Source organism: Aedes aegypti, chromosome 3 (genome assembly GCF_002204515.2).
Source record: "Aedes aegypti strain LVP_AGWG chromosome 3, AaegL5.0 Primary Assembly, whole genome shotgun sequence".
Classification (NCBI taxonomy): Eukaryota; Metazoa; Arthropoda; class Insecta; order Diptera; family Culicidae; genus Aedes; species Aedes aegypti.
Window position 1 is genome coordinate 193715859 of NC_035109.1, and position 25139 is coordinate 193740997.

A 25139-nucleotide genomic window follows, 5' to 3' on the forward strand; every position below is an offset into this window, starting at 1 on the left:
ACAATGATGATCTTTGAAGACTGGTGGCAACCGTGACCGTCATTCGTTTTCCTCTTCCTGGCAGATACAAGTAGGATGCAAATGCAGATTCAATTCATCGTAGTTTTATTCGTTTCTGTATAGAATAAGTGAATAGTTATTTATTAATTTCATTTCTTTTCCAGGGTCGTTCTAATGAGAAAATAATTCTCGAAAATCAATGATGTAATACTGTCCGAACAATGGCGGTTCTCCAAACATCTCTTATATGGTCAATCCTTGACCAATATTCTAGAGTTTTCATTGGCACAAATATCCGATTGCGTACAATAAATATAACACGGATCTTCGGATAACAAGCATTGCTACTACGCCACGTCGGATCTGATCGTATGACTGTCTTCCGGTTTCTCGCAGCGTTCAACCAAAGAACGAATACACAGTTCCGAGGGGGTTTTATATCTATATGCGTGATTCTTGATCATTCATTCTAGATTTCAGTTGGCTCAATTAGCGAATACAATTCCCTTGTTGGAACGCAACTATGGCCTAATCGGATCCACGCTGCACCAAAATCAGTGTAGAAAAGGTAGATTGTGTGGTGGAATCGTGGGATTGAAAAATCAAAGTGTTTACACGAGTTTGTCAAACATTGTGGAGAACACGTTTCCGCGATCAGTCTAGTGATCCATGTGTTTGTTCAAAAACTGAACATGAACACGAGAGCAATCAAAGGAACATTTATGAACGCTCATAGAACATGAGCGTTCAAAATGCATCTCTGGCTGCTGACAAGAAAAGTAATCGCCAATCAAAATACGTGGGAACTTACCGTTTTGATTCATATTACGGACAGCTTCAAATTCCGGACACTCTCGTTTGTATGGGAAACATTTCACACGAAATGTTTCAATTTTCGCCGTCCAAAAGTTCTCATTTTTGAGGCTCGTTTTATTAGGTTTTTTCCATAAATATCATTGCAAATTTATAATGCCCAACTACCTTAGACGTCTCTTAAGTGGTTGAACGATTTCAATTGATGATTAGACTGTTCCATTAATGATTATCATGAGCTGTCCGTAATTCGAATCAAAGCGTCCGGAATATGAGGCAAAAGTGAGGGAGCGTCCGGAATAAGAATCATGAAAAGGTCACACGTTTTGAATTATTAAAAATTATTCAAGTTGCGGACGCGTATTCTTTACCCACCATCCGAAAGTTAAGGGCTTCCGACGCTCGATAACACTAAAAAATCATACAGAATGATTTATTTTGTATGGTCCAAGCTGGGTTATACTTCACTAAGGCCTTAAGTGTCCGTAATATGAATCAAAACGGTACTTGCATGCAATGGTCAATAAAATCCCATTTTTTTGATCGCAGTACGCAGTTGAGAAGAAATGTTATTTCAAATGGGGCTCTTCCCCATTCAGTCAAGGAAATTCGTGTCCAGAATTCTGTTCTGAAAGTCGTGTCCAGAATTCTTTAAAAATCTTGTTCAAATTTTGTCAAAAGCCTGCCTTTCTTATAATCCTGTTGGACGGTAGCGGGTAGTAGATTTTGTCAATTTATTGTTCGACTCAGATATAATTACAAAATTCTATGGTGTTTGCTACCCCTCAACTATACAATACGGTTCGTCGAATCCAACTTTATGGTCACTGTCTTGTCTGGTCTATACTAAATGTATGATTGGACCCTAGACTTGTCAATCGTAATACATCGATAATTTCAGTCGCTAAGGCTCATGCCCGCAAGCTAAGAGCGATTAAATCTATCAATATTAGTTCAATGGCGCATGTTTGTCTTACTCTGTAATAGCAAACATAGTTAGGTGAGCATTTAGTTCATTTCATAATCCATTATATCTCACATTTAATCATAAATTCAAGATTATCTGTATACTATATTATAAAATTCCCTAAGTGAACGGAATACTAACTTTAGATAAAGCAAATTAAAGGTGCACTTAAGAGGTAATTTCACAACGCTTTAGATTAGAAGTCGTCACGTGGCTGTATGGCTATTGTCTCTCCTTCATTGTGTCATTCTGCTGAATGTTGTGTTTGGTAGATAAATGACAACGCCGTGTTTGATGTTCAACGTCAGTCGCCATGGGGCATGAAGAGTTAGATGGGTTATTTGACGTGGCGCAATCAACACTCTCCCCCGGAATACGCTTCTGGACATCCTGACGCGTATGATGTTTAACGCCTACGTCAAGAACGGCTATTTTCACGACTGGTCGCTCGTATATCCCGCTGCAAGTATGTATCGTAGCACTCCGTACTTGCCCGTCTTTCCCACGCTTGATGCCGATGATTCTGCCTTTGGGCCAAGTATTCCGAGGTAATTTAGGGTCCACTAGAATGACAACGTCGCCAACTTCAACGGGTTTCACCTTCTCAAACCATTTTGTCCTTCGTGATGATGGCAAATAGTCTCGAATCCACTGTTTCCAAAATTGATTCGCCATGGCTTGGGATAGTTGCCAGCAATTCTTCAGCACTGTGGAACTGTCGTCGAACTGAACCCAAGCCCTCATTCCGTTACTGGACCCCAAAAGAAAATGGTTGGGCGTCAACACTGGTGACTGATCGTTATCGATAGGAATGTTAGTCAGTGGGCGAGAGTTAACAACATTCTCTACCTCTGCCAACATATTTTCAAGAACTTCCATAGATACACTGCGATTAGACTGGAATTTGTAAAGGTTTTGTTTTACCGTACGCACAAGGCGCTCCCACGCACCACCCATATGTGGCGACGCAGGAGGGATGAAAGTCCATGTTGTGTACGGTGTAGTAAATTCTGTCGCAACTCTTTCGTGGTCGATGTTTTCCATAGCTACCATAAGCTCTTTACTCGCACCTTGAAAATTTGTGCCTCTGTCGCTATAGATGACTGCTGGTATTCCTCTCCTTGCCATCACATTCCTTAATGCCATTATACAGGAGTTGGTAGTTAAGGAATAAACCACCTGAAGATGAATAGCGCGGACGGTAAGACAAGTAGCAAGCAGAATCCATCGTTTTTCTTGTCGTCGTCCGATGCTGACCAATAGCGGTCCGAAATAGTCAACACCCATATGAGTGAAGGGACGAGCGTAGGCGTCTAGGCGAGACAGGGGCAAATCACTCATCAGCGGTGGCTGCGGTTGAGCACGATAGTTTTAGCACTGTTGACATTCCTTTCGAACCCGATTGTACGTAGCTTTCAACCGTGAAATGCTGTAGCGTTGGCGCAACTCGTTGATAATTGTAGTATGATTCTGGTGTTGGTAGTTACGATGGTAATGGGCCACGATAAGCTTCGTAATTTGATGGTGCCTTGGGAGGATTACTGGATTAGCTGTATTTGTGTCTATATATTTACACGCGGCGGTTCGACCGTGTACGCGTAGCACCTTGTGTTCATCTAAGAACGGACAGAGTCGGTATATTGGGCTGGTCTTTAGAACTGTCAACTTCCAACTACCGGATACTTTTGAGTTAGATAATGCTGCTATCTCATCTGCGTAGGCACTGCACTGGCTTAATCGATATAGATAATTTTCAACTTCTGCCAACTCCGGTTGTGTCAGGGCTCCAGAGGTTTTATGTTCTTGGCTTGCTGCTCTCACGTTTTTGATGAAACGAAACACGAAAGCTGTGCTACGTAGTAGTGATGTCCACTTTGAAAATTTATTCGGATCTATAATCGGTTCCGGTAACAGCATGTGTACCAGTAGATGTGGTCGCAGCTCTACCTTAGTTGCTTCTGAGATGTGCTTCTTTGAAGGCCATTCGCTTTCAGTTTTTTTTTTCAAAAACTGTGGTCCATTGAACCAGCGACTATTTTTAGACATGTCTGGTAGCCGTTTCCATTTTGTTCCTTCGTCTGCGACATTCTCTTTGGTCTGTAGCCACTGCCATTCACTTACATCCGAGGACTCGAGTATCTCGCTGATACGGAAAGCGACAAACTGGCTATATCTTCGGTGATCTGAGTTCAGCCAACTAATTACGTCGCTTGAGTCGGTCCAAAAATATCTTCGATTCACTCTAATTGAGAGAGACTGTCCTATACTGGTCGCTAATCGAACTCCTATAACACTAGCTTGAAGTTCGGATCGAGGGATTGACAGAAATTTCAACGGCGCCACGCGGGTTTTTGAGGCTACTAAGGCAACTTCAATGTTGTCATCTTCGTGAAATCTCAGGTATACAACCGCTGCAAAACCTTGTTCACTTGCGTCGACAAATATATGCATTTGGACATCGTTAGAGCTTCTGACTGAGGTAGTCGTTCTGTAACATCGAGCAATCTCTACCTTCGTGACTTCTGGAAGTACCTTCAACCACTGCAACCATAATTCAAATTGATTTTCTTCAATGGGATCGTCCCATCCGATGGACGTTCTCCAAATTTCTTGTAATATCCTTTTCAGAAACATTAAAAAGTGCCCGATCAGTCCTAAGGGATCAAATATCATCATCAAAGTCCTTAGCACCTCACGTATCGTTGGTCGACGAATACCCGATATGAGAACAGGATCATATCTTGGCGATATTTTAAACGTAAAGCAGTCGGTAGCCGTATTCCACCACATTCCAAGGACTTTTTCGGTGCTAACTCCTTCTGCCAAGGTTAATTCTTTCTCCTCAGTTCCCTGCTCATTCAGAGCTGATAATACTTCCGGGCAATTTGAAATCCAATTTCGCATTTCGAAACCGGCTTCAGCGTGGATTTTTTTCACGGTGCGTGCTAAATCCGTAGCCTCTTCTTCCGTTTCAACGCTTGAAAGCATGTTATCCACGTAGTGTTGCTTGACAATAGAATTAACGGCTGTGGGATGCTGTTCTTCGTATCTCTGTGCATTGACGTTTTTCACGTATTGCGCGATACTAGGCGCACATGATACTCCAAACGGCAACACCCGCATCGCATAGACGCTGGAATCGATGTCCTGTTCATTTTCCTTCCAGAAGAAGCACAGTCGGGTATCTCCTTTCAACAGTATCTGCAGGTACATTTCCCTGATATCTCCACAAAGCCCGATCCGAAACTCTCTGAATTGAACAAGGACAGTCAGGAGGGATGTCAACAGGTCGGGCCCTTTCAACAATAACGAGTTGAGTGCTACACCGTGTGTTTTTGCCGCAGCGTCCCATACAAGCCTTACCTTGCCCGGTTTGTTGGGATTAAAAACAGGAAACATTGGTAAATACCATTCCCTTTGTTGGTTCTCATTCTGCAGCTCCTTGTATGTCAGCTTACAAATATATCCCTTAGACTGGTAGTCTGCTATCTTAGATCTCACTGTTTCTGCAAATTGTGGGTCTCGATTCATACGCTTTTCGAGACATAACCATCTCCTATACGCCATGCCTTTACTCTCTGGGAAACGAGCGTTGTCATATTTCCAAAGGAGTTCTGTTTCGTAGCGTCCATTCTTTAGAAGGGTTCCTTTCTCGAGGAGGTCGACAGCACGTTGCTCGTCAGTTGACAGTAAAGTCTTTTCGGGTTTGGAAATTCCAAGACTGTCGAGAGCAAAATAATTTTTCATGGCATTATGGAGAGTACTATCGATTTCGTTGTTACATTCACACAGAGAGATGCTGTGGAAGTTAACGTGATTGAGCTTTGAGTTTGTTTGTGAACAACTTCCATAGAGTATCCACCCTAAACGTGTTTTGGCAGCAATTGGCTGATTTAGTCTTCCTTCTCGACTTTTCATGGTGTGCCCTAGCTCAGCGTGGTCGAGACCAATTAGTATTCGAGGACTAACATTGTTATAAGAAGCGACTGGCAAACCTTGTAGGTGGCTGAACTTCTGTCGCATTTCCGAGAATAGCAGCATTTGTGGTCGAAGTTGCAGGCTCGTAATTGTATGTACGTTATCCATCTTGTACTGTCTTGATTGTATCCCAATGCCTGAAATTTTGACGTTGACTAACTGCGATTCTTCTTCCACCCTTTTAGTCCCACCAGTCCACTTCAAACACAATGACGATCTTATAACAGCAACACCTAGCTCTTTGGCTAGATCCTCTTCCATGAGCGTTAACTCCGAACCGTCATCTATAAATGCATATGTATGCACTGACTTCTGTGGTCCATATAGAATAATAGGCACAATCCTAAACAGAACATCATTGGTTTGCGTTTGATGGATGTTACAGCTTCCGGCTCCGTCAGCTTCGGAATTGGTGTTTTTAATTGCTGGTTTTTCATTGTGCAACAATGGGTGATGCAGCAATGTGTACTCCCGTACACCACATGGTTTTTGCTGCCTGCATATTCCGTTGTGTTTACGCAAGCATTTGCGACAAATCCTTCCTTCTCGTACTACATCCCATTTCGCGTCTAAACTGAGCTGTGTGAATCGTTCACATTTCGGTATTGAGCTACAACTCCCTTTACAAACTATACACTCGGCCGTATGAGCCGATTGTGATCCTTGCGATGTGGTTTGTGATGACTGAGTCTCATTTAGCTCACCTTCAGAGTGGGCGTTGATAAAACCATCGTTCTTAGTCCAACGATTCTTTGAAATACTACTTGACGTCTGCATAACAGTGAACGCATCTTCAGCGATCGCGTACAACCAACGACTGAAGTCCATTAAGTTGGGTGCGGGGTGGTTCCTAGAATGCCTAGCCCAGTCTAGTTTTAGCACAGGTGGAAGGCGTTCTATCAACTCATATTTCAAAGCAGCGTTGTATATGAAATCCTCAACATCACATGCTTCAATGGTGGCTACCAGATTTTCTATTGTCAAAGCGAAATTAATTATGGTGTCGAATTTTTCAACTTGTGGCGGTGGTAAATTACGAATCTTTTTTATCGATGCTTGAACGATGGCTTCTGGTCTTCCATATAACATTCTAAGAGTTGATACTACACTGGAAACGTTCGATGGATGCAGCAGCCGGCATCGGACGGCTTCCAGCGCTTTTCCTTTCAAACATTTTCTTAACCGAAGCATATTTTCTTCGTTCGAGTAGCCGCACATCTGTGTTGAGGATATGTACATTGAATAAAAGAGAGGCCAATGTTCGGGATTTCCGTAAAATTCTGGTAGTTCTTTAGGCACAGCTTGGCGTGCTGCCAGTTGACTGTGATTAAGTGTAAAGCGTTCTCGACAATGTTTGAGTCGTGATCGTGTATGCTCGGTTGTCTGCCTGAAAGTGTTTGATTGCCCATCACTGATTGCGTCAACGTTGATCTTGCGTTGGTCACAGTGGGTTGGCGAAACGGTATATCTGTTCTGAATGTTTGAGAGGGACCGCCTGCACCTCCAGTCGCTGACGTCGCATGAAACTGCACTCTTGAGGTGATGGGGGCTGCAACTGTATGAGGTTGGCTCCGATGGGGATTGCCATGCATAAAATCGAATCGGTCGAGCGAATCTATTCGGGGTTTCGTCATGAGTTGTGTAACTACTTCTCGGGGAGTAGAACGCAGGTTGGGAACAAAACTATGCTGCCCTCTCTGTGCAAGATGATCGATGGGTGCTTGCCTTCTATGGTCAGGTAGATTCACGTTTGCTTTCGATTTGTTCAAATGTACTCCACTATGAGGATCCTCTTCGACTAAACCGGAGTCATAGTCTTCTCCACAGTTTTCTGTATCCCGCAGCCAACCTTGAACTTTTGACATCTCTGCACTTCCCATAATTTCATCGCTCGTCACGGTTGCTTCATCATCATCCGCAGCGTCCAGCAATCGATACTTTTCCTTCAGATATTTTTGCTCAATTTGCTTCATTTCCTCCAGCATTTGTAACTGCCTATCTAGTTTTCGCTGCTCACTTCGCTTGCTACTTGTATGGCTGGTGGCTTTCCTCGAGTTTGGGGGATTTGGAAGCAATTCCTGAATTGAAGTTTCAGAACGTACCTCTTCTGCGCATGCTGGGTTACCTTCGTTCAACGAACACATAGGGCAATTCCAACTTTGGTTTGCAATCCCACCAGTAACTTCGACACATGTAAAATGGTACCACAGATCGCAGTTGTCGCATTGTACCATCCTGCTGTTATCGCGATCGTTGCAGAGTTCGCAGTGACTGAACCGAGTCACTCTGACGCGGATAGTCGCATTTGGTGGTTTAACGTGTGTTCTATTTTGCACCAGACGATTACTATCCATGCTTCTAGCTTCGCTCAATAATGCATTATATTTCGGCCTACTGGTCCCACTGCCAGCCGCGTTAGTGCTCTCCTGTACTCTAGACGGTAAATCGAATCCCTGCACTGCTGTTGCGCTCGTCGCGCCAGTTACCGATTTCACCTCATCATTCTTCGCTCCGCTTGCCGCGTGTTCCACGATTCTGAGGTTGGTGATTCCGGTTACTACAGCTGCTTCAATGGTAGGGGGGCTGGGGGCAAGAAGGACACCTTAAGATATATAGGTTCAAATCATGGTTGATTAGCACAATTTTTGAAGATTATTCCAGTGTAGGGACAAGCTCATCTCTTGTTCTAAATGATGTTATCGATAGATTTCAAAAATAAAAGAATTACATGATGATTTGAGATTTTTGAAAATGTCCCTTCTTATGAGGTTTTTCAACGAGGCACGGGGCAAGAGTGCCACTCGTATGGGGCAAGAGACCACCAGAGCAAAATGCCACAAATTTTGCATATTATTATTTCCCCACTTAAACGATAAATTCTAGAGTAAGTAAAGATAAAAACTGAGGGATAAAAGTTGACTTATAGTTAAAAAGTAATTTTACGAAATTAATTTAGTTCTTATCTTATTTGACTGTAACAATGATAGTAAAAAAATTCAGAAACGATTTTGAATGTCCAAGATGGTTTATTTTGATTTTATTTAGTAGGAAGCATTGATTTAATGCAATATTAAACAAGAAAAATAAAAGTTCATGTGATTTTATATGAGAAAATTGCGGTGTCCCTCTTGCCCCATAAGACATACTGTTCTTATATATGTAAAACTTAATGTCAAAAGAACTTTTTCGAAAAAAATTCCTCACAGCTATATTAAACAATTGAAAATCATCAATACTGTGCGGAAAAACAAATATATTTTGTATTTATTGGGAGTCAGACCTTGTTTTCCAGTCTTACATTCTTATAATATTTCGCATTTTTTGCGTTGGTGAGTTAAATACATTTTTCTAATTTTTTGTACTAAACATTTTTAACTGTAATATTTACACAACCCTCAATTAGTACTCAATTTATTCTTATCCTGCGTTAAACATCAAAAAATTGATTTGAACTACGTGAAATTAGAGGTGGCACTTTTGCCCCGGGTGTCCTTCTTGCCCCATGTCCCCCTACGTATTTTCGACTCCGGCCCTGTTACACCCTCCACGGCTGTGGCCGCGTCCAGCTCAGGCCCGGTTGGCGATGTCTTATTAGACATTTTGTATGCTTAGCATAGAATTTTGTAAATTGTTGGGCGGTAGCGGGTAGTAGATTTTGTCAATTTATTGTTCGACTCAGATATAATTACAAAATTCTATGGTGTTTGCTACCCCTCAACTATACAATACGGTTCGTCGAATCCAACTTTATGGTCACTGTCTTGTCTGGTCTATACTAAATGTATGATTGGACCCTAGACTTGTCAATCGTAATACATCGATAATTTCAGTCGCTAAGGCTCATGCCCGCAAGCTAAGAGCGATTAAATCTATCAATATTAGTTCAATGGCGCATGTTTGTCTTACTATGTAATTGCAAACATAGTTAGGTGAGCATTTAGTTCATTTCATAATCCATTATATCTCACATTTAATCATAAATTCAAGATTATCTGTATACTATTTTATAAAATTCCCTAAGTGAACGGAATATTAACTTTAGATAAAGCAAATTAAAGGTGCATTTAAGAGGTAATTTCACAACGCTTTAGATTAGAAGTCGTCACGTGGCTGTATGGCTATTGTATCTCCTTCATTGTGTCATTCTGCTGAATGTTGTGTTTGGTAGATAAATGACAACGCCGTGTTTGATGTTCAACGTCAATCGCCATGGGGCATGAAGAGTTAGATGGGTTATTTGACGTGGCGCAATCAACAAATCCTGTCAAGGAAGAATGTCGAACCATGACTAGAAACATTGTTGAAACACCCTGAATTTGAGATTTAGAATTTGAATCATTCATAAAATAAAATATCTAAGAGGATTTAAAAACAAAACAATTTAAAGATTTACTAGGTAGAATATTAGGTTGAAACTAAATTGAAAATTAAATAGGCTTAGTACCGTCAAACGGGGCTTTTTTTTACATTATTTCCACATTCTTCAACTTTGAGGATTTGTAGCATTAAAATGTATGGATACACACTAAAAAAATCTCAATTTTGACAGTGACTTATTGGCAGAATCTGACTGATTGAACCATGACGGAAATTGAAACATGATTCAATTTTACTTCATATGTTAAACAAACGTGATTGTCGACATTGTAAAATTAATGTATAATCATTTCGGATACATTCTTGGAATATTGAAATGCTGAACTCAATTTTGAGGCATGAGCCTTGTAAATTTACAAGACCGGGGACACAACCACGATAGCTCCGGTGATCTCAAATGTCATCCATGTTTTGCAGTCGTGCGTAATAAAAACATTCCTTGCATTCTAACTATGTTTCTTCCCTTGTTTGAGGTTTTACTCATTATCTATAAATGTGAACTGGTGTTTTTGGTGGCCGTAGTGTAATGACAGATATATACATATTTAGAATTAATAAGCGATAATTGGATTCCATCGAAAACAATAGTGCTGAGCAATAAAATAATATGGAAGCATCGGGTGGTCTATCAAAATAGCACATTTTCATTGTGACAAAAACTACCAAATAAAGTGCAATTATAACGATGTAGTATTTTGCTTTATATTATTTTTGCCCGAACAAGGCATGGGTGTTAAGATGATATAATAATATTTAGATTTATACATGTGATTTAGAAGGCTGACATATTGGCAAAAGTAGAGTTCACACATCATGCAGCATTGAAGTATTGCGTTGTTTGTTGCAAAGTGGTTCACTATACAGCCGCACGGTTCCGGATCGGAAGAAACATCAAGGGTTCATTGGCTTTCCTAGTGCAGTAGGCAGGATTTGCTGATTGAGGTTATGTTGACAACGAAAATACGTCTACGTGTAAAATTACACGAACAAAATATTGCCAAGTAATTTTACAAATCTGTATGATCTGGTATCGTGTAAAATTAAGTTCATACCTAATTTCGTGTCATTTAGCTCGCTTTAATTTGTCGGTCTTTAATGACACAAAATTACACGATTTTTTCGAAGTGTGTAGATTTTGATAATTTTTGCATATATCTAAGTTGTATACTGCCCATAAAAGCATAACTCATATGGATTTTCGAACCAACACCTTTTTTCATCGGAACATTCATGTTTCAACATATACTTTACGGCGCATATACAAATTTACACACTTTGTTTGAAAATGTTGTGGAAAAATGTGAAGTTGGTGCAGTCCCATATTGAAAAATAAAGGCATAACAGTCTCTATATGAACTTCCAATCCAAATAGCAAGTGAACATTGTGAAATATGTTCAATTTTATATTTCTCACTGATCAATAGATGCAAAATGAGTTATCTTTGCGGTGATGCCAAATGAATATGACATGCAGGAATGTACTAGAAAACTGGGAAAATTTGTATGAGAAGACAAATTTCAAACTTTGAGCGTTATTTTCTCAATGCCTACTAATTCCATATGGGACAGTTATGCTTTTATGGGCAGTATATGTGCGTAGCAAATGTGCAATATATGAGAAAATTTCCATCAAGAAATTAAAAAGTTGCTTGAACAGCGGAAAAAAATCTGTCCTTCAAAACAAAAAAGGGGCTAGTTTGGACACTTTTGAAAATTAATACGATTTTATATGATTTTTTAAATGATTTTCTCTCATGAATTTCACACTAATTCTATAGATTATTGTTCATTATGATGTTTTACAATGTTTTTTCATCGATAAACATGATTTAGAAAATTGTAAAGCTCGGAAAAATTACACATTTCAAACACTTTTCTGCAAAACATGCTATTTATATTTTATGTAACTTCAAGTTAACTTCCTTCTAAATCGAGCTGTCAGCTATTGCTTGGCTGTTTAAGATGATATAAACGGATGAAGTAAGGATTCATTCAAATATTACGTAACGCAAAATTTGACAATTTTAGACCCCATCCACTCCTACGTAACAGCTTTTGTACGGAAAACTATTATTTTTTGTATGGACCGTAACACAGGGGGCTCCCCCTGTTGCGTTACGTAATATTTGAACGGTCCCTAAGTACCAAGTACTGCGATGATGATTAACTAGTTTTGTACAAAAACATTCGTTCTGATTCTTAATGTTAAATGATTGATATGTAGAAGGATCTCATTGATTCCTGTAACTAAAGGTAATTTTTATTAAAAGTGCAATTTATGAAGTATAATAATAATGTTTGGAGCCTTCCTTAGCCGAGTGGTTAGAGTCCGCGGCTACAAAGCAAAGTCATGCTGAAGGTGTCTGGGTTCGAAACCCGGTCGGTCCAGGATCTTTCCGTAAAGTAAATTTCCTTGACTTCCCTGGGCATAGAGTATCATCGTACCTGCCACACGAGATACGAATGCGAAAATGGCAACTTTGGCAAAGAAAGCTCTCACTTAATAACTGTGGAAGTGCTCATAAGAACACTAATCTGAGAAGCAGGCTCTGTCCCAGTGAGGACGTTAATGCCATGAAGAAGAAGAAGAATTATGTTTTGCGAGATTAGAAACAATTTAAATTTTACTTATCCTGGAAACTCCTTGGTTTTATATAGTTTTGAGATGGCATAAGAGTAGTTTATTTGTAGCATATGAAGGATGCAATTGCTTTTTATAGCGGATTCATGTAAAATATGACCAACAATTTTTTTTAAAGATTTTGTTGTAAGTTTACTGTTTTTATGTATTGAAATATACGTTTTGTATACTTATTCATTATTTTGAATTTTTTGTTAATTATTTTGTGTTGTAAAACATACAAATCAGCACTTCAAAATAAACAAAAGAGTCGTAAAATCAAGACCTTTTATCAATTATTTTAACAAAAAAACAAGTTTCAATATAAAATTATCAAAAATTTCTTAAATATTGTTGATGTTGTTCCAAAACTATTCATGCTTGGTTGTAGAGCAAATATTGGTTAATAAAAGTGCTGAAGACACAAAATGGCTCAGATGAATATTTATGCTGCAAATAAATCCAAAAAGTGAATGTCCAAAGTAGCCCCATCCGACGGTATAGCAAAGTCTGTGCCTTGCCAATGAACTATGGTGTCTGCTCGCTCGAATCCCGACTCAGTGAAATATGCGCTACAGTACCACTCCGGACTTTGGTGAACGAAGGTCATAGCCTACATAGGCCTAAACCGTCAATCCCCCGCCCCCCTTATTATTACGTTCGTGAAGTTGTGGCTGTTTAGGCGATCACAAGAAGCTGAATATCAAATGGAGCAATCATCAAGAACCACAGAATCAGGCGCTATGAAGAACATCAATTGCAGCAACGGCCGCAACGTATCGGTGAGCCCACTCCAATACGAAATCCCTGTTAAAATAAATACCCATAACCTTCAAATTACTTTTGGTTCCCTTTTATTTTATTTGTATGACGCTTCTGAACCAAAGGTTATTTAGAAATAAATCTTGTTTTCTATGTCCTCCCATTGTTGTATTGTTCCTTCACCACTCAGTTCGGAAATTCTCCCGGGCAGCTTGGGGCTTTGGCAGGTCCCCTTCTGGTACCTCGCAAAAATACCTGGAGCAAAATAGGCGTATTAAAATTCACGGATTTGTATGACATTCGGCATGTTTACTTTACGTTATATGAACTTCAAAATGAACGTGGTATTTGGATTTAAAAAATGTTTCAAATCAAGAAAAAACTGTTTTTTATAAAATATTTTTTTTTCTCAAATCGTTTTTTTTTGTCAACCGAACTAGATTGAAAAACTTAATGTAGGGCAACACAAGGGCTTTCATTTGAGGCGTTCCGCTGTGAATCAAAATTGGGACGGTATCAATATCCTTATTATATTTATCAATAAAGGGGCCTTCCTTAGCCGTGTGGTTAGAGTCTGCGACTACAAAGCAAATCCATGCTGAAGGTGTCTGGGTTCGATTCCCGGACGGTCCAGGATCTTTTCGTAATGGAAATTTCCTTGACTTTCCTGGGCATAGAGTATCATCGTATCTGATATATGATATACGAATGCGTAAATGGCAACATGGCAAAGAAAGCTCTCAGTTAATAACTGTGGAAGTGCAACACTAAGCTGAGAAGCAGGCTCTGTCCCAGTGGGGACGTAATGCCAAGAAGAATTTACCAATAAAAGGCAAATTGAAGGTTAACAGGACATTTACCACACAATTCTCGTGAAGGGAATTGTGTGGTAAATGTCCTGTAAGGAAAATGACAAGCAATTGTGAGATCACTTGGAGCAAGGACAATTTTGTCCCAATTCAACAAAAGTGGTAAAAACGAAGTGTGTGTAAATCTACGATTCACTGGATTTTTCACCAGTAGCTGCTGTGGGAGTTGTAGAGAACGCACCAGACATCGCCATCAAGCACATACTTTGGAGATGGCCCAATTTTGATTGGATTGTTCTCACTTCGCCCTATTGCCACCACACAAGACATCCATATGCCAATATTGGTCGAACAACTGTTGTGTAAATCCATTTGATATATTTGGGTTTGAGGTCCCAAGTTTTACCAATGGTTCGCCGGCATTGACCGAAGGCCATGCAAGCTTTTTTGACTCTGAAATCAATGTGAGGTGTCCATGAAAGTTTGGAATCTAGAATGACTCCGACATACTTTACTTGATCAGTCACATTAATCTCAGTGCCAAAAAGACGTAAAGGTCGAATTTCAATAGATGTTTTATTCGGGTTAACCGAAAGGCGACATCAACTCTCGACTACCTGAAGAGCACTTTGCATCAGGTCGAATAGGGTGCTTATGCACATACCAACTATCAGAGCTAGATAGTCGTCGGCAAATCCATAAGTTGGAAAATCGCAATTATTGAGTTGCCTCAATAGCGTATCTGCTACGAGATTCCACAAAAGTGGTGTCAAGACTCCCCCTTGGGGGCATCCGCAAACACTCAATTTTCGAATCGCTGCTTGACGCAATGTCGAGAAAAGATGTCGGTGTTTGAGCATTTGATGAATCCAATTGGTAATCATTGTAGGTAGCCCATGGTTTCGTGCGGCTTCCAATATGGCATCGAAAGACACATTATCAAAGGCACCCTCAATATCCAAGAAAACACCCAAGCAGGATTGCTTCTGAGCGAATGCTTTCTCGATATCGTATACAACTTTGTGTAAAAGAGTCACAGTGGACTTTCCAGATTGGTAAGCATGTTGATTCACATGAAGAGGCATGTTTGACAAATAAACATCACGGATGTGATGATCGATAATGCGTTCCAGACATTTCAGAAAAAAAGAGGTCAGACTGATTGATCTAAAACTCCTCGCTTCTTCATACGACGCAATTTCGTTCACTTGGAAATCCTTAGATTTTGCAAGGATTTTGTTCAGCCGACTCACTTCACTCAAACTGGAAACATTTGTACAAAGGTTTTTCCAGCCGGATCGTTCAACAGAACGAAGAGCCTTCATGTAAGCCTTGCGAGCCGACTTGAACAACTCTGATCCAGCTGAACGGCGTCTGTTCCAACTCCTTTTACGTTGTTTCCTGAGTCTAGTCAGATCGGAATTCCACCATGGGATCCCTCTTGTAGTTTTTACAGACCGCAAAGGACATGCTTCTTCAAAAGCTTCCATAATGTAGTTGTAGTATCAACGGCATCATTCAGATCACTTGGATTTTCAATGGACGGAGAATATCCATGAAATTTGGTCGCAACCAATTCAATATAAAGTTCCCAGTTTGTTGACCGGGGATTCCTAAAACGCAAAGTCTGCACAGTTACATTTGAATGTTCAAAGAAGATGTAGCGATGATCAGATAAAGATTCCTCATCTGATACATGCCAATTCGTCAACTCGTGACTTATTCTATTCGAGCAGAGCGTTATGTCTAACACTTCTTCTCTATTAGAAACCCTGAAGGATGGGCGATTGCCTATGTTAAGCAATCCAAGGTCTGTACTACTTAAGTAGTACCCAGATAGCCGTAGCGGTAAACGCGCAGCTATTCAGCATGACCAAGCTGAGGGTCGTGGGTTCGAATCCCACCGGTCGAGGATCTTTTCGGGTTGGAAATTTTCTCGACTTCCCAGGGCATAGAGTATCTTCGTACCTGCCACACGATATACACATGAAAAAATGGTCATTGGCATATTAAGCTCTCAGCTAATAACTGTGGAAGTGCTCATAAGAACACTAAGCTGAGAAGCTGGCTCTGTCCCAGTGGGGACGTAACGCCAGAAAGAAGAAGACTACTTAAGTCTTCCATCAGACTGGAGCCTCTCAAATTGATATCTGAACTGCCCCAGATGATGTGATGAGCATTGGCATCACTGCCCACAAGTAGCGGAAGGCCTTTTGTTACGCAGTGTACGACAACTCGTTTGAAGTCATCCGTTGGGGATGGTTCATCATGAGGTAAATATACCGAACAATGAGGTCACCAACAAAAACATCGATTGTGACAGCACATACATCTCTGGTAGTTAACTCAGAAATGAGTGTAGCAACGATTGCTTTATTAACGAGCACGCATGCGCGGGGCATGGAGCGCGAGTTTGTCATTTCAAGTTTGCTGAAAGTAGCAAAAACTGGGTCCACAAGGTTACCTAGATAGAAGTTCCCTCTACGAAAGTAGGGTTCTTGGGCTGCACCATTTTGCATGAGTCTGCAAAGATTGATCGTAACTGTTCTTTTATGCTGAAGATTGATCTGAGCTAGCCTAACCGTAGCCACTACCCAAACTAGGCAGGATTAGGCTTTTTGCAATCTCAGCACGAAACAGACCAGCAACGAAGGTGAAAATTTAAACTAAATTACAACGTATTAATAATCCCACCCTTATTTAGCCTCAGGGCTTGAGACTGAAGAAGGGCAGCCGATTAACTCGGAGAAACACAAGGACACCTGCACCATTGCTCCGGGTAGCACAGGAAGGACTCAATACTGTGGAGGGCGCCCTGGTACCCCACAGGATCCGTTAGCGGTTAAGTTTTATTTAGACCCCCCTAACCATTCATTCCTAGGCACGGTACGCATCACACCATGAATTAGGGGTCACCTGTTAGGTGGACTTTTACCACCGGAACAGGCAGTCCGTAGTGTTAATTCTTAGCCAGTTGTAACAACCGCTACCGACACTACGCGGCTATCTAGGCTGCTCGGGAAAAGGAGGTTAATATTGGTGATTAACTCCTGACGTGCCCAAGCAGCCGAAGAATGGAAAATGAAGTGAGAAAGCCAAATGTAACGGGATTGAGAAGGGAAGATAAGGTTCGGCAAAAACAACCTTCACTTAAGCGCCAGGCGCGAAGATGCGTGTTCAAAATCTCTTCAGGAAAATCCCGTACCCGGCCAGGAATCCTCAGGGCGAGTCCTTTCTTCAAGCCTTAACCCAACTATCGAAACCTAAGCACACTCAAACCAAACCAAAAGAATAGTTTACAAGAAATATATACAGTATTGGACAAAACATTTGCAACTTTTTCGATTTTCCATACAAAATGACCAACTTTGGTAAGCTATATCTCAGTTATTTATAGACCGATTTGAATGAAATTTTGACAGAACATCAGACAAAACTTGAATTTTAACATATATTTTTGAGTATTTTTTCCAATCACAAGTTCAAAAGCAGTAACGGTTTGACTAAAGTCAGTTTTTTGACGATTTTTTATAAATGACATAACTAAACATATTGAAAGAATAGCTTCATGGTATCTTCAGCAAAGTTGTAGATTTTAACGAGGTGAACAAATTTGCTGAAGACAGTTTTTGTGTAGGGCTATCAGATTTTGAGAAAAATAGTTTTTAATTTTTCGTCGAAAATTACACTTTAGATAAACCGTTATAATTTATAAACCCGTGATTGGAAAAATCACTCAGAAATATATGTTAAAATTCAAGTTATATCTGATGTTCTGTGAAAATTTCATTCAAATCGGACGATAAATAACTGAAATCTAGCTTACCAAAGTTGGTCATTTTGTATGGAAAATCGAAAAAGTTGCAAATGTTTTGTCCAATACTGTACAAGTTACAGGGTGGGCAGGTTACCATTAAGGATTTCCTTTCCAGAACCTATTCTAATCCGACGAAAATAAAGAAACCGAATTGAAATTCCTCTCACTCCCAACTGATACGATTAACTTATAATTGATAAAACGTCACGCCATGCGCTTTTATTCACTTCTTAGATCCTTATGACAGTTGCTCAAAAAGGAAAGAAATAAAATAATCATATTAACCTTCAATTTGCCTTTTATTGGATTCCATGGAAATGGGTATCCACCCATTTCCATGGAATCCAATAAAAGGCAAATTGAAGGTTAATATGATTATTTTATTTCTTTCCTTCCGATATAAACTCAATCATTTTACATGCATTTTTTATTCAGTTACCATTGATAAATAATCAACAATAACAAAAATAAAAAGTTGCTCCAGACTCTCCGTAGTCCAACTTATTTTAGTGATAGTGCCAACGAATGCACCACAACGTTTATACAACTAAATTGAATGAAAAATGTACTATTTATGTAGTGATTGTAACATAATAATATTCGAAGTTGGAATTGGAGCCAAATGTTTTTAAATCAAAACATTGTATTGGAATCGTATGTTTCGATGCCATAAGTATACCATTTAAAATAAACTGAAATAATACTTTTGAACATTATTAAAACATTAGGAATATGTAATAAGAACAATACTGTGCGTCGTTCGTTAATTTCACTAGTGTTTCAATGCTAGTAATGGATCCCTTAGTAGCTGAAATTCATTCTAGACTAGACTGGCCCAGCTCAGTATAGGAGAAAAATAAAGTTGTATAATTCCACGGGGCACCCCTCATAATTGTTCCTTAGGGTTAGAGGTAGAGTTCCTGAAAATTTCAGCTCATTTGGTCGCTCCATAAGCTGGCGCATTTGAATTGAAGTTTATATGGAATTTTCAGCTCAAACATATGGGAAACAGTATATCATCTACTGTTTGGTTCAGGAAAATTGTTGACCGCGTTCAATTGAACCCAGAATGTCAAAAACACTACTTGATACCATAGCGAACAATATTGTAGAAGGTTGTATCATGATAAAAATGAATAAAGTTAGTGTTTTAACTATCTGAAGTAGATCTGCATTACTGCTCTGTATTTCTTCAACATAGCATGATGGTTACCACCTGGGAGGGAGACACCGATACTACACACTAAATATACAACAAACTTCAAGATAATTCTAGCTCGCGAACGATAATCAAGGTACGCTTGGTTGAAATCACCATTTTCGTTTTGATGTGTGCCTTCGGACTATCCGGACCAGCATTGAAAAAGGGCTACATTTCTCTATGCATTTAATTTCACTCATTATAGAAAAAGAGTAAAAATAAGCATGTTTCACTACTGTTTTTTAATTTAAATCAAAGATTCTATTTTGACATTTCTTTTGAATGTGTAGAAACTAAATCTTATCTGCTTTTTTGGCACCTTCAACAAAATGCAAAAACATGCTTTAATTAATTACGCGCTTTTATCATGTTAGTCCATTGTTTTAGTAGGCGGCTCACACTGACACTTCGTGACAGCAGAATCTCGGCTCACCTTGACGCACACAAATTTCGTATTGGTTTCTCCCTCCCAGGTTACCACTAGGCGCATCATAGCCACCTATGACGCTGGGCGAGCTGCTGCGCAAGACGCATGTGTATATGTGGCTGTACGGGAGTTCTGATCTAAACCTAACTTTCAACAACTGAAATGGTAATGAAAATGAGGTTAAATACAGATACAACCTTCTGGAATTATGTTCATTAGGGTATCAACTAGTGTATTTGTCATTCTGGGCTCAATTGAATACGATCAATTAGTATACAGAACGAAACAGTAACAAAGGGTCAATTTTCAATGTATTTGAAACGAATATCCCATACAAACTTCGAATTGAATGCGCCAGCTGGTGGCGCAACCAATTGAGTTGATATTTTGAGATACCATTTTTCTCACCTTAAGGCACATATGTTAAGGGTGCCCGTTGAATTTTACAACTTTTTTGTTTAAGGGCCAGTCTATTCTAGACGCTTTTCCGCAATGATATCTCAGACGCATATACGTTTTGTGGAGTCTAACAACAAATTCAATGTCTTTACTTCATAGTACGTCTATGAAACATACAAAATCATAAGATTTTTCCAGCGAAATATGCATTTGAAAAACTGTTGTCCGAATGCCTATTATGGACCCTCCCGGGGTCCATAATAGGATTGTTTACAAATTTGACGTTGCGTATTATGGACCCTCCATTTGATTCCCATGTAATCCGGCTCGCTGCCGACGAGCCTATTATGGACCCACCTGGAAATGCGTATTATGGACCCTCTTGTGTGGTTTCATTCACAAAACTGTTCGAATATTTGTATTTATGCGTCTCAAACCAAATATTTTGCCTGAAACTGCTGACTAACAATTTAATCGAAGTTCCCCCGGTGGATTTTCATAGGAATAAAGTTGCTTTGAGTGTTAATTTTATGTTTTTCTGTAGGGGTCCATAATACGCAAAGGGTCCATTACCGGCATCGACTCCCTATTTCCTGTTAAAACATAGCTGTCCAGATTTTGATTCATAAGTGTCCGGATTTATAGCCATGCTGCACACGAATGCAAATTTAAAGACAAGACAAGCTTTATTTTGTTATAATTTCCATGTCAAAAATTCTAATTATATCGGGAAATTTATGATTTTTAATAAGAACTGTTAGTTAAGTAGAAAAAAATAATAATTAATTCCGAAGAAAACTTATTCAAAACAGATTTTAAACAAATGCGTCATCTTAAGCGTCCAGGTATTGATGCATTATGGTAATCTAGGAACGCCGTTTCAAGAATTTCTTAAAAACAGTTCGTTGTAGTGTTTGAACTTAAGCAGGCACCAAGTTACAATATGCACAACCTTAAAACATGTCAACTATGTATCTCATTCAAGATATAAACAGTACAGTGTCTCATAGCAGCCATATCTGCAATCCGTCCAAACTAAGCTAAGCTCAATTATTTACAAAACGATCTCTAGCAAACATACCATCATATAAGGTACACACACATGTGGCCCTTCCATCGAACCCATCAAAACATGTCCCAAATTCCAATAAAAAAAATGCAGAAGTTGATTCCCAAACAACCAGCGTGAGAAGAAAGAACGCTTACTGCTGAACCGCCGAGGCTGCTAACGAAAATATTGATGCAATAGAGCTTAGTGACATTTGAACGCATGAGGACTCGTATACGCCCTTTTCAGACTCATCAAAATCCATATGGAAATATTACCCCTATTACCCAATATGATTTTTTTACCCAGATTCTTGGTGTTTTTCGAGACATAGTACATATTATTTTCCTCACGGGAATGAACTAATCTCGGGCTAAATTTCAATCAATTAATTAATATTTTCCTCTGAGTTTCCCAACTACATCTACACTAAGCCACCCACACCATTGAGCGTGATAACCACCATGCCTTATTGTTATCCACATCATCACTTTTGCAGGAAACTGACATTTCTTTCAGAAAGTTCATATAACGTAAAGTAAACATGTCGTATTTCATACAGATCCTTGAATTTTTACTATAGCTGTAGCAGTTTAATTGATTTTGTATTTTTTACATTAAATCATTAGTGGTTATTTTGTACCACTTCCCCTGATATGAAAATCTGATATTTGGCGAAATATCATATTTTATGATGGAAAACAATTCTGTAAATTTCAACTCGATCGGAGAACATCAATACAACCTCTATTAGCAAACTGGCTCAAATTCAAATACTACACCGAAAAAAAAATCCGAAATTTTTGAAACGACGTTTCTGGATTACACCTCAAATGAAAATAATTTCCAGAACATGATGACTATGCATTTCTAAAACTCAATTCTGTTCAAAGATACCTTCTATCTCACGAAAATAAATTGTAAAAAATAGGTTATTAGGAAGCACATTCGTAAATCCGCTGTGGGTGAGCCAAGAACACCACCATGAGCTTCAAGGAATGTAAAAAATGAACACGTTAGCACTGCTTTTCCTCAGTCGATGATAATGATTGTTTTCAAATCATTCTGAATAGTCAGTGAAATACGATCAAAACAATCATCAATCGGAAAGAAAAAGCAAGGCTAACTTGTTCAATTCATTTATTCGACGGTACATGTGTCATGCACGATCATCAGGTTGGGATGGGTTGTTCGATCTTTGGGTGTTTTTTTGTAATTTATTTCCTAAAGCAAAATGTAAGCTGTTAATGGTTAATGATTTCATAAATTTATTATGTTTGTTTCCCGTCGACTAGGGCCTGGAAAAATAATGCTAATCTAGGGGGTGCGAATTGAATATCAAGAAGCAGCCAGGCTGCTGTCAAGCTCAATTTTTTATCAAAATGATCCGAGTATGCCTAGAAGTGTGCGATCATTATTTCGTCACGCTAAACAATGTTATACATTTTATATGACACAGAAACAATCAACTATTGAAGAAACGTTTTACTTGGTCTTATTGATGCGTAATATTTTTAAAACTGTTGTGAAATATATTTATGCCAACATACGGTCAGAAACTATCTGTTTCAGCTGATTCATTGGTCTCATTGCCCTCATCAAATTGCAGAACCTTAGTGTGAAGTATTTCAAGTGTGCACCTTGAAAAATGATTTCCTGCGATACCAGCAAACAAACAACGGTTAGCACTAGTGGAAAACAATGTGTTCAAATTGAATGACCAAAATGTTCGAGACCGCACCCCTCAGATGCTAATGTGTATTTTTTATAGCATACATATTCAGAAAACCGTGATTTCTGGGTACGGTGGAGAACAAATTTCGATCAAACAATGTTTAAACTTAATTTAATCTTATTGGCGTGTTCGACAAACTTTAACAGAATAGAATTAGCCATCAATAGGTGGTAATAGCAAGTGATTTTTATTTATGAGTATTAAGTTACGATTTTTTAAACCTTAAAATAAGCCTAAAAACACATTTTTAACTTGAAGCATAGTGAAATTTCTATCAAATGAGCTGCAAATTTGACCAGACATTGTTCTTAGTTTGAGAATTCAGAATTCTGCTTGACCGAAAGATTTCCAGACATTTTTTTTCAAATATGAACAGGTCTAATGAAAACCCATGAGTTGCACTACAAAACGTCATATTTAGTTTTTCGACCTAGATCGGTTGGCAAGAAAAAAGTCGATTTGAAAATCACTATTTTTAATTTCTAATTTTTATTTTTTTGAAGCACTTATCCATATACCAAGCTTATCTAAAAGTTTATATAACGTGGACTGATCATGTCAAATTTTAACCTAATCTGTGCATGTTTACTATAGTAATAGCAGTTTTTGTGATTTTGCATGTTTGTGACATGAAATCGTTGAGGGTCATTTTGTCCTATTTTTCCCAAATATAAAAATTCAAAATTTTGCAAAACATCTTCTTTTAATAAGAAAACAAACCCCGAAAATTTCAGCCCGATCAAAGAACATCGATACAAGATGGGGCTGCGGCTGTCACGAACTGGTTCTTAAATTAAATCGATTTTTCCATCATAGAGACTGCACCATACAAAATTCATGGTTTCTCTTATATAGAAAATTACAATACTTTTCGAAACCTTTGTTGATAATAATTGTTATACACATGAAATTTGAATTCTGTGCCAAATTAAGAAAATAAATTGCCATACAAGCTGGCAAACTTGCATACAAATTGGCTAAAATAGTCTATAGCTAAAATTTTGTATTTCAAAAACTAGACGTGCTATGAAAACGGCATTGAAATCAGCAAACCCTAATTTGGTAAATGGCGATATTTTAGTGTTACGCAATGTTGTAAAACGTCGAAAAACAAGAGGTCTTTTTTACATCGTTTTTTGAAACAACGCGGTTTTTTACGTCGGGTTTTGCAATAACGTGCTTTTTTATGCGATACGCAATGACCAACGTAAAAAAACCTCAGTGTATATAGAAACGCCTTGTGAAAAATCGCCATAAAAATTTTAACTGTTTGTTTTACATTTTATAGGGGGGTCTGTAACCTTGAGGTTACGCTTTCGCTTCATAAGCGGAAGGTCATGGGTTCGATTCCCAGCCCCTCCACAAAAAACCCGTCCAGCCACCAGAAGACGCCTCACGGAGGACCGTGCTCTGGGGAGCACATCCATCCTCCGTCAGTATTAGATGGTGACTGTTCGCTTTGTGTAGGAAATACACATAAAACCGACAAAATTTCCAGCCTGAAGCTTCTGTGTTATAAAAATATCTCAATCTCAATTAGAAGAAACAATAAATACCTAATAGTCATTTTTGAAATTGCTATAGGTAATTGGTTGTGCCTGTTTCTTAACGTTTTAATCCAATTTGCGTGTGAGCATCTCATTCTCATATGTCGTTCAGACAAATATTAGTTCCCGGCGAAACTTACCTCTCATAAACCACCTGTGCCTTGTGCAGCTCAATGCCGTTGTTCAAATGGTTCGTTTTAGTAATTAGTCTAGCGGCCACCGAAGAGCGATGCTGCGCCTTACACCGGCACGGGTCATGCTTATCCAAATAGTGTGAAAGCGTGTCCCAACCACCGCCAACCCGAACCATCACGTGCGACCGTAGAATCTGCAAGGACGAGAAATGTACAAAAGAGGAAATCAATTAAAAACTGCAACGCGGTAAAAACCTGAGAGAGAGGAGACAGCTCAATGACAACTGGCTTGTTTTCTTGGCTTCTTTGATTTCTTCTTCTCTTGTTTGGGTTGTGCACAATGGTTTGGAGAGCACAAACTGGGTCAAAATAATTTTCACATCTTATTTGTTATCAAAAAGATCATAAAATTAAAAAAAAAATAATAGAAATTTGAGTTTCATCGACAATATTTATATATTCAACGATTTTACATGCGAGAGCACAGGAAAACAACCTGAATTTT

At 39.0% G+C, this 25139-nt stretch overlaps 1 protein-coding gene across 1 annotated transcript in view; it reads right to left on the bottom strand.

Annotated features, from left to right (window-relative positions):
• Nucleotides 1–25139, bottom strand: part of LOC5574432 (GAS2-like protein pickled eggs) — a 244148-nt gene that overhangs the window by 27721 nt on the left and 191288 nt on the right. The window contains exon 7 of the mRNA XM_021851764.1: nucleotides 24641–24828. Coding sequence (XP_021707456.1) covers nucleotides 24641–24828 — 188 coding nt within the window. The remainder of the gene's footprint in view (nucleotides 1–24640; nucleotides 24829–25139) is intronic.